General features: G+C 33.9%; 1 protein-coding gene across 1 annotated transcript; it reads left to right on the top strand.

Moving 5' to 3' along the window:
• The first annotated feature begins 768 nt into the window (after window positions 1-768).
• Window positions 769-7,949, top strand: TIC22-III (Tic22-like family protein). The gene is made up of 7 exons (XM_028059863.2): window positions 769-1,207; window positions 1,292-1,366; window positions 2,455-2,511; window positions 7,146-7,205; window positions 7,304-7,384; window positions 7,456-7,491; window positions 7,650-7,949. The coding sequence occupies exons 1-7, from the start codon at window positions 824-826 to the stop codon at window positions 7,728-7,730; spliced, it is 774 nt and encodes a 257-aa protein (XP_027915664.1). The 5' UTR covers window positions 769-823; the 3' UTR covers window positions 7,731-7,949.
• Window positions 7,950-9,546: the final 1,597 nt, after the last annotated feature.

Raw genomic sequence — 9,546 nt, 5'->3', positions numbered from 1 at the left:
ACTGAGATTAATGACCCAACGTTCCATTGGGTTCACGTTCTATAATAGACGCTTTGAATAGATTTTTTAAAAATACATGCAAAAGAAAGATGGAACTTGCAATGTGATGGAGAATTGACCCACGAGAAGAGGGAGTAGATACCTTTTGAGATTGACTAAGACAACAAAGTGGGAGAGCTTCCTTTCTCTGGTTGTATAGCAAACCGTACATAAGGAGAAACGGGAAAAAGATGAGATGTTGGAGAGGAAGAGAAAAGAGAAAATGGGAGAAGTTCAAAACGTGAGGGTGTTAGTTTGTGGTGCTGACTTTTGTATTTTAAAAGAAAGGAAACGGAGTTTTACATTGAAATTTATATTATTAGTGAAAGATAAAAATAATAAAATAATTATTCTAATTTAAAAAAGAGTTAGATAAATTTTAAAAATAATTATGTACACTAGAAAAGAAATCCTTTAGATAAAAATATAGAACTGTATACATAATTTATTTTATTACTTGTAAAAATTATTTATAATAAATAATAATTATCTTTTCATTTTACTAATTTTATCATTTATGAAAAATTATTTATAATAAATAAAAATTATCCTTTAATATTAGAAGAGTTAAGAAAAAAATATTTGTTTTATGATTATTTTTTCAGTTAACTTTTTTATTTTAATAATTGTCATGATATTTAATTTTTTAATTACATTTGTTATTATAATAAAATTGACACAAATACGTAAAGTTCGTATTTTCAATGGTATAATAAGTCTATGAACACAGCTTTGATTCACTTTGTCAGTATCGTGTTCTTTGCACCGCACAGACTCAAATAACATGAGCTTGGACGGCTTCCAGAAGGCCCTAGGGGACCTTCAGGCCCACTGCTCCAAGCTGCTCGGCAACCTCACCCGTCTCCAGCCTAACCGCAGCTCATTTCCAGCCCTTCGCACCAGCCCGCCCTGGGCCCGGATAGCCCCACCGGGCCGGAGCAGGCCCATGTCGGTCGAGGCAATCGAGGAGCGCTTGGAGGGCATACCCGTTTACGCCCTCAGCAACGCTTCGGAAGAGTTTCTCTTGGTCTCGGGCTCTTCAGCCGGAAAAAACCTTGGTCTCTTCTGCTTCAATAAGGACGACGCCGAAGCGCTCCTCAGCCAGGTCACGCTTATCGAACCTCACGCTCGCGCGGGCTCCAAAGTCGTCCCCATTGCGCTTAACAAGGTCCTCCATTCTTCTCATCCGCTTATTTTTGTGTAGTGCTTGTTTCTTCAGGTGTTTCCGCTCAAGGTGCGTTTGTTTCTTCAGGTATTTCAGCTCAAGGTGAACGGCGTTGCCTTTAGATTGATACCGGAGTTTTCTCAAATACAGAATGCTCTCAAAGTGAGTCGTTTATTCGTTATTGTTTTTACCATTTGCAAATTGTTTAGGTGGATTGACTCAAAGTTGTGACCGCGAACACCCACCTAAAACTCTGTAAAACATCTAAAACTTTTATGTTACCGTTAGTTCCAATAAAATGCAAGGCTTTTTAAGTGTTTGTGATGGCAATGTGACCGGAAATGTCTGCAACCACGCGGCTGCAGGTATGTGATTTTCCCCAATATCAAGAAATGGGACAGTAATTTAAAACCTTAGTTCTATTGTCTAAAGGAGACCTGAGTTTTGAAAATTCTCTAATGGCTTATATCCTATGAACACAGATACAGATAAGTTATATCTCATTTGAAAATACATTGATTCTGAAATTGAAGAGAAGTATACAAAAATACATTGGTACTTTCACATTATGATGGATTATGATAATACAAAAATCTTCGAGTTATATTCTCTTAGTACTTTGCGTGCAATTTATGGTGACAAATCATCCTTGAGGGAAAAATTACTTTGTTGATAAAAAGTTTCTTAATAAATTTACCAAGATTATAGATTGGCTCTCACTAATTCCTTGAATTAGAGCTTGATGTCTCTGTTGTACGACTCTTTTGTCTATTACATTGGTCTAGTTAGCCAATATGATACATTTTTCTTAGAAAATTTTCTTGTATATTGAAAATTAGTTGATGTGTGAAGTCTTAAAAAGTGGGCTTCATGCCTAATTCAAGCTCACTAACTGAATTGTAAGAATTTAGTCATATCTCTAATGTGATCTTTAACACACTTTTCCATGCCATGGGAATAAAGATGTCCGATAGTGGTGGTGGCAAAATAAGCCCAACAAACCTTGTTAGAATAAACTTTGATACAATTTTATAAAGTGAACTTCAAGTCTGACTCAACATTAGAAAATTCGATTGTAAGATAAAATTTGCACTCCTTTATATACTATAATTTGGTCATATTTCTAGTCAATGTGAGGTCTTCAACATGAAGTTTGAAAATTGCTTGTAATCCCTGTAGAGTCACTCTATTTACCTTTCTATTGTCCATTGAGCTTTTCAGCAATGATAATGTATGCTTGTGATTTGTAGGAAAGGGAAAAATCTGGCTCTGCTTCCAATGGCTTTTCTGGTGTTCCAGTTTTCCAGGTTTTTCTCTTAGCCTTTTAATTGTGTTTTAATTGTAAGCTATTGAAAATTGAGGATTCAAGGAATGTTTGAGGGTCCCGCCTAGTTGGGTTTGGGGAAGGTTGATCCATGCAACCTTATCCCCACAAGTGGTGAGTCTGTTTTTATGTTGGTTACCTGTTTATGGAGGGAAGTATCAACTTTACTAAATTGGGTGAACAATGAAGCACATGCGTGCAAACTTACGGTTAGAATAAATACTCTTAAATATGATTTATTATACTGTGTGCTGGACCATGTACCTAGGAGCATGCTTTAGATCTAGTTCCTAGGAGCATCTTTTAGAGTTCTCTTCTTTCCTCTCATCCATTGTATCTAATGTATCTAAACTACTACAAATATGGAAACCTAAGAGGAGAGAACTCACTCTTTCAAATTCACTCTAAAGTCTTCTTCACTTTAATCTCAAGTTGGTATCATAGTGGGTCGATCCTGCTCTACCTTTTTGTCAAAGAAATTGTCACTGGTCTTCTATCTGCCGCTGTCCTCCGCCGTCGTTCCCCGGACTTTTGCCATCCAGCACCTGGGTTTGAGTCGCCTCGAGGAGCACAATCCAACCCCGGGGGTCATGCCTCCGTTCTCTGTCACACGCGTCGTTCAATGTCGTTGTTACCCTAGGCGTGTGAGTCTCACGCACTGTGTCCAATTGTTGGATATTCTCAAGACCACCTTCGTCAGACTCGCTGAAGCACTGAGTCCATATTTGTCCTTCGTTTCTGGTTTCACAGCCTTTTGGTGGGTCTCCTAGGGTTTTCTACCCTAAAACCCTAAGTTTCTCTTTCTTGAACCCTTGGTGTGTCGTTTCTACTGTTTTTCGAATAGTCTACTTGCTACTGTTCACTTATCATGTCTGCAGGGATTATACCATCTTTTTCGAGTACTACTTCCATAAATTCCGAACAATTAAATGGAAAAACTTTTGAGTCTTGGTCTGCATCTGTGGAACTTTGGTTCCTTGGCCAAGGGTTTCATGATCATTTGGAAGGAGACAAAAGCTTAGTACGATAAGATCGAATTCAACAATGGAAGAAAACTGATTTTCAGCTTTGTGCTCTACTTTGGCAATCGGTAGAGCCCAATATTTTGAGTACACTTAGGACCTTTAAAACATGTCATTCTTTTTGGAAAAATGCTCAAAATATATTTGCAAATGATATCCAACGCCTCTATGATTTGGCTATTTGACTAGCTTCATTAAAGCAATTTGACAATGACATGGTGACTTTAATGGTTGAAGCTCAATCTGCTGTTCAGGAACAGTGTTATTAAAAATCGGTTATGGCAGCGTTATGGCGTAAATCGGGGATGTTTTTTTAGCCTGCCACCATACAAATGCGGTGGCGATGTGGGTTTCTTATGGCAGCCATGGCGGCCGCTTTTTTTATAACGGGTGGCGGGTGCGGAATATAGTGATGTTGATTGGGTTGGTTCTCCTATGGATAGACGTTCTACCATGGGATATTGTGTTTTGCTTGGAGGAATATAGTCTTGTGGAAAAGTAAAAACAGAATGTTGTTGCACAATCATTTGCTGAAGCAGAGTATAGAGCAATGACATCCCTAACATGTGAACTTATATGGGTTAGACAATTCCTACAAGAAATAGTTTTTTGCAACATTCAACCAATGAAGATGTAGTGTGATAATCAAGTTGCTCTACACATTGCTTTTAATCTTGTGTTCCATGAGAGGACCAAACATATTGAAATTGATTGTCACTTCATATTGAATCATCCTTTTTATTTTTGATAATTGTGGATGAACTAAGTGATCATGCTAAAGCTTTGGAGATGGGGATTCTAAGCAAGATATCGATGGTCTACTACCAAGATAGTAGAGTCCTCTAGATTAATGTCTTTCACTATTCCAAATGCTCCTATATAACTAAGGAACTAACATCAAAGGTTATGGAACAATTTAAAAAATTGGTTAATTGCGTTAAGGAAATTAAATTTAAAGGACCATCAGGGGCAAGAAGAGGGAGAAAGGGAGATTTGACCAACTCCCTAAGAATTAACCGTGGATCTATTGGCTAAAAGTAACAACAATAGGTATTTTAGGATGAAAAATAGAAGAAAATAATGAAACATTACATGAAATGTGATCAGAAGCACCTAAATTTGAGATAATCCTGATATTCTTCATTATAGAACTTTGGCTCATAAACTTAAGATTTGGAAATAATGGTTGCCTTGTTAGGAAAGCCGTGTAAAGAGTAACAATCTTTTTTGGTTGTCACACATTCTTTTGCAATATGTGCATTTTGGATGCCCTTTACCGCAAGAACACCCTTCTCTAGTGCTACAGCCTCCTTTTTCACAAGTAGAAATTATGTTAAAGGAGATAATCCTTGAAGACATGTTGAACAAGTTAGAGGCAAGGATAGTTCTGTAATACAATCGAGAAACCTAGGGTTCCAAATGAGAGAAACCGTGATCAAGACTAGAAGACTCCAAATGGTTCTAGAATGAAGAGTAGAGGGTGGAAAAGGACTCAAAGTGCTCTGACAAGTCAAATTATGGTGGTCTGGACAGATTTTTACCATTGGAAGGTGGCATGTGAGACACACGCATCTAGGGCAACAATGGTGGTGGATGACGCATTGAGCGGAATTTGGGTGTGCAACCACTAGGTTTGGGTGGCACTGCTCCACAGTTCCTTTGCCAGAAGAGATAGGCAGTGTTGGACCAACCCACTCTAATACTAACTTGAGAAACATAAATTAATTGATAATGAATTTGAGAGTATGAATTTCCCTTTAGCTGGAACTCGTTTATAATAACTTTGGATAGATCATATACAATGTATGAGAGGAAGAGAAAAGAATCTAAAAAGATATATATCTATGAATTAGGTATAGCACAGAGCACACAACACCTTTACAATAAATTCTATTTAAGATTATTTATTCTAACAGTTTTTATGTAGCTCATATATGCTTGTTGTCTGCCCAGCAGTGATTTACCTAATAAGGCTCGGCTAGAAATAAAAACAAGACACTCTTCATACATTATCTAAAATTATAGATTTCATAAAACCTTATTTCTCACGTTTAAGGTAGAGCCTCTTTTAGCTTTAAAAAATTAAAAGCTACAGGTACTTTTTTGTGTTGAGTCGTTGAGCACATCGTGTTTGCTTACAGAAAAAAAAGAATCACATACCTAATTTCAACCTGTGCTTGACATCTCTGGTTGTGTATATTAGAAATTCTAGTCTAATCAGGATTTGAAACAGTCAACTATTAAGTGCTATGGTCTCTTGATTAACCAAACTTTGTTGCTAAAATAATACCTTTGGTAAGGTTTATCTAAACTGAAGAACCAAGTGTCAACTATTTTGTGTAGATAATACATTTTGGCAGATAACTGTCACCTGTTAATACCATTTCGTTATGCTTGATGATTCCAAGTCCACTTAGATCTAATGAACGGGGACCATAACAGAATCATGCTGAGATTTAATATAGCTGAGAATTGTGAATCTCTGATTTTTTTTTTCTTTGGTTTTTAAGTTATAATGATAATCATTGGCAGAATGCTTATGAGCAAAGTCTTCTTTCTTGTTACTGATTCTTGATGTTACTTTTCATATTCTGTTTGTCATTGCCTTCTGCTGAACATAAACCGTATTCATTCTCTCCCAGAAAGAAAAGTGTTAGATTTTTCTTGTGTTCTATCCATGAATTCCTAACTGCAAGCTGTCTAAAATTCTTACACTTTACTGCCACCCATAAATTGCTGCTCGCACATGCTTGAAGCCTTGTCTCTATCAAACTTGAAATTAGTTAAACACCACAAGTTCATAGACCATGATTCCTTTCATCAATGTTCTGTCTGTGACTTTGGAACCATGGATGACTTACTCTTATCACTTACCATATGTCAGCAAAGATCCTATTTCAGTTCAGCATCTTTGCTTTCATTTAAAAGATGCAAACCTTAAGTTCTAAACTGTGCTAAACCTCCTTTATCTGCTTTCATGCAAAGATAAGACTGGTGAGAGCACATCTATTTATATAGCGAGGTATTATAGTAAATCAAGGATATGAGGCACTTATACAATAGCATTGATAATCAAATATAACACTTAAAAAATTATGGGCATATAATACAAAATGAAGTATCAAGTATAAAATTAAAACAAAAAACAGAAATCGAGGGTTTGGTGTTTTAAAGTTACCATAAGTCATTGTAACCAAAGGGCTATCATATATCTACCTGCCATTCTCAAATGTGTTGGTAAACTTATGAAATATAAAATTAAAAAAAAAAAGTTATAAAATTAACTTAGGAGCATTTTAACTGTTTGACACAAACGTGTCCAACTCACACGTACGACTTATATCTTGAACTTTATGTGCTTCCATGTTTGTCATCTTTGTCATGCTTGTGTTATGAAGAAAATTGATCGAGTTGATGCTATGTTTGTGGGAGACAGTAACTGGAGTTGTTCTACGAGTATGTCTGGAGTACTGATTCTTCTAATCTTATCATAATTAGTGACTGCGCTTCATTTCAACTGATCCTGTTACCTTAATTTATTTCGTGCTTGAATCCGTTTACTGGGATTTTGAATTGTTATATTGGCGAGTTTCAGTCCAGAAGTCTGATATTGAAGAACGAGAATAAGAGATATCGTCCACTTTTCTTCAGAAAGGTGTGTTGATTTTCCGGCTTTGAGTTATTTGAGATTAGGTAGTTGTAAATGAAGCTTAGATTTTGTTTTTATTTTTCACATCTTGTAATTTTTCACAGGAGGATTTGGAAAATACACTGAAATCGGCAGCCCGTGATCAGAACAGATTAAATCCCACTATGAGACGAGGGGATATCCAGGTATAGACTACATGACACCTTTCAATGTATGACTAATTGTTTCATAGGACTAACCCATGATTTATTTTCAGGTTGCCACTCTAGAGGATATAATAAAAGAAATGAGGGTGAGTGTCAAAGTTACAGCAGATGAGAGCGTACATTTACTTGATTGGTTTTGTTACTCCCCTTTTTGGTCGAAGGATTTTTTTGTTATTATCTGTATTCCTTTAATGTGTAATGAAATCTATTTTGTAAATCAAGACTAAAATGATAATTTTTGCAGGAAAATTCTACATCGAACTGGGATGATGTTATTTTTATACCTCCTGGATTTGATGTTTCTGACGACTCCAATGAGCATTAGGGCATCATGATGATCATTCATGTCATGTTTTATACTTCTAGGTATGACAAACAGTTTAGATTTTGTGCATACTACAAACTTCTGAGTGCAAACTCTTGTAGTCTTCAATATTAAATGTTATTGGACTTTGCGTTTTCTACTTTAGTTTTTGGTTGTCAAGTAGGTTTTAAAGAACTTTGTAATCTTTATCACTGCTATAAGAACTTGTTTGTCACCAAATTTTGTTGTCAAGTTGATTTTCTATTTCGTTCTTATAATAAAATATTTTCATTTCATTACTAATTTGCAATATGAAGTATAACTTAAAGTCAAATTTTAGAAGATAAATTAAGGGTTGAAAAATGAAATTCAGTACAAGGTAAAAGTCAATTTATAGATTTAAGAATCCAATAATTTCTTTTGTAAGATTCGGATATAAATTAAAATAACCTAAATTACTTACTCAACTTATTAATTAAATTAAATATACAAATTAAATCCAAATATTATTTAATCTAATTTAAATTTAATTATCAAATCAAAATTTAATTGATTTTTAATTTAATTTATAGAATTATAAACGCAAATTATAATTACAAAGTCAAAATCAAAAGTAGAAAAGAAAAGAACAAATTTAATTTGATTTGTTTAATTAGTTTACCAATTAAATTAATTATACAAATTAACTCAAAATATCATTCAATCTAATTTATATTTAATCATCAAATCTAAGATTTAATAGATTTTTAATTTGGTTTCTAACATTATAAATGTAAATTATAATTACAAAGTGCAAAATCAAAATTAGAAAAGGAAAACACATTCTAGTTTGCTTGATTTTCATTGTGATTTGATCTTTAAAGATCAGTTTTTTTTTTTTTTTTGATAGTGAAGAATAGAGAAGTTAGATAAGAGAAGAAAGGATGAGTCAATGAAATTCAAGAGGAAAGAGACACTTCTTATAATTGGAAATTTAAACAAATGATATTTTTGTTCATGTTTATAGTATATCTAAGTTATATATATTCAAAAATTTAAAGTAAACATGGTTCTAGACGTGGGTTCTAATTAGGTACATAAATTTATTATAAGAGTCTAAATTAAAACAAGGAGGATTAAATCCACAGAAGTTGTTTTTGAAAATTATCAATAAATCTATCTTAACTTAAAAATCGTAGAAAATGGTAGGAAATTTAAATCTACCAAAGCATGTGTTTACTTTGAAGCTCCAGAAATGTAGAATCTAAATTGGAGTTAACAAAAAATAATATCTACGTGAAGTGAAGTTATGACCAAAATAGTGAATAAATGTCAAATTAATTTAAATACAAAATTAAAGCAAATATGCACATTAAATCCAATTTATTGTTATTGAAAATGAACGAGTGAAAAATTGGAAATAAAGCATATATAAAAAGTGCTTTTACTGTGCACTAAATCTTTAAATGTGTTCACAAAATATGTATCATCAAATTTCCTCTAAATTTTTTGCACTTCCATGCAGATGAAAAAAGAGTAAGAAAAGAAAATATGAGCAATGAAAAATGAAAACAAGAAATCAAACTTCCAAATGGATGATAGGAAAATGTTGTGAACAAAAGAGAAAATGAATCATTCATCCAGAGTCTTAAAGAAACATAAAAGTATCAAGACAATCAACAATTTGTTTGAAACATAAAAGTAAATAAGAACTACAATCAAATTAAGTCATAGATCTGTTGGGATTTTTGGGCTTTTGAAAATATGAGAGATATATGTGATATGTTATACGGAGGAACATGTTTTTGTATTTTATTGATATACTCTATATATAGAGCAAAATATAACAAATATCAAG

Source organism: Vigna unguiculata, chromosome 3 (assembly GCF_037176805.1).
Source record: "Vigna unguiculata cultivar grain cowpea cultivar isolate G323 ecotype 2 chromosome 3, ASM3717680v1, whole genome shotgun sequence".
In the NCBI taxonomy this organism is placed as follows: domain Eukaryota; kingdom Viridiplantae; phylum Streptophyta; class Magnoliopsida; order Fabales; family Fabaceae; genus Vigna; species Vigna unguiculata.
The sequence above is the reverse complement of the archived record's forward strand: the minus strand, read 5'-3'. Positions and strand labels throughout refer to the sequence as shown.

Bases quoted from the DNA above. Each gene is read 5' to 3' on its own strand.
- TIC22-III (XM_028059863.2), top strand. From the start codon at position 824: ATGAGCTTGGACGGCTTCCAGAAGGCCCTAGGGGACCTTCAGGCCCAC. The intron at 1,367-2,454 runs GTGAGTCGTTTA...TGTGATTTGTAG, and splicing joins AAATACAGAATGCTCTCAAA to GAAAGGGAAAAATCTGGCTC. The intron at 7,206-7,303 runs GTGTGTTGATTT...AATTTTTCACAG, and splicing joins GTCCACTTTTCTTCAGAAAG to GAGGATTTGGAAAATACACT.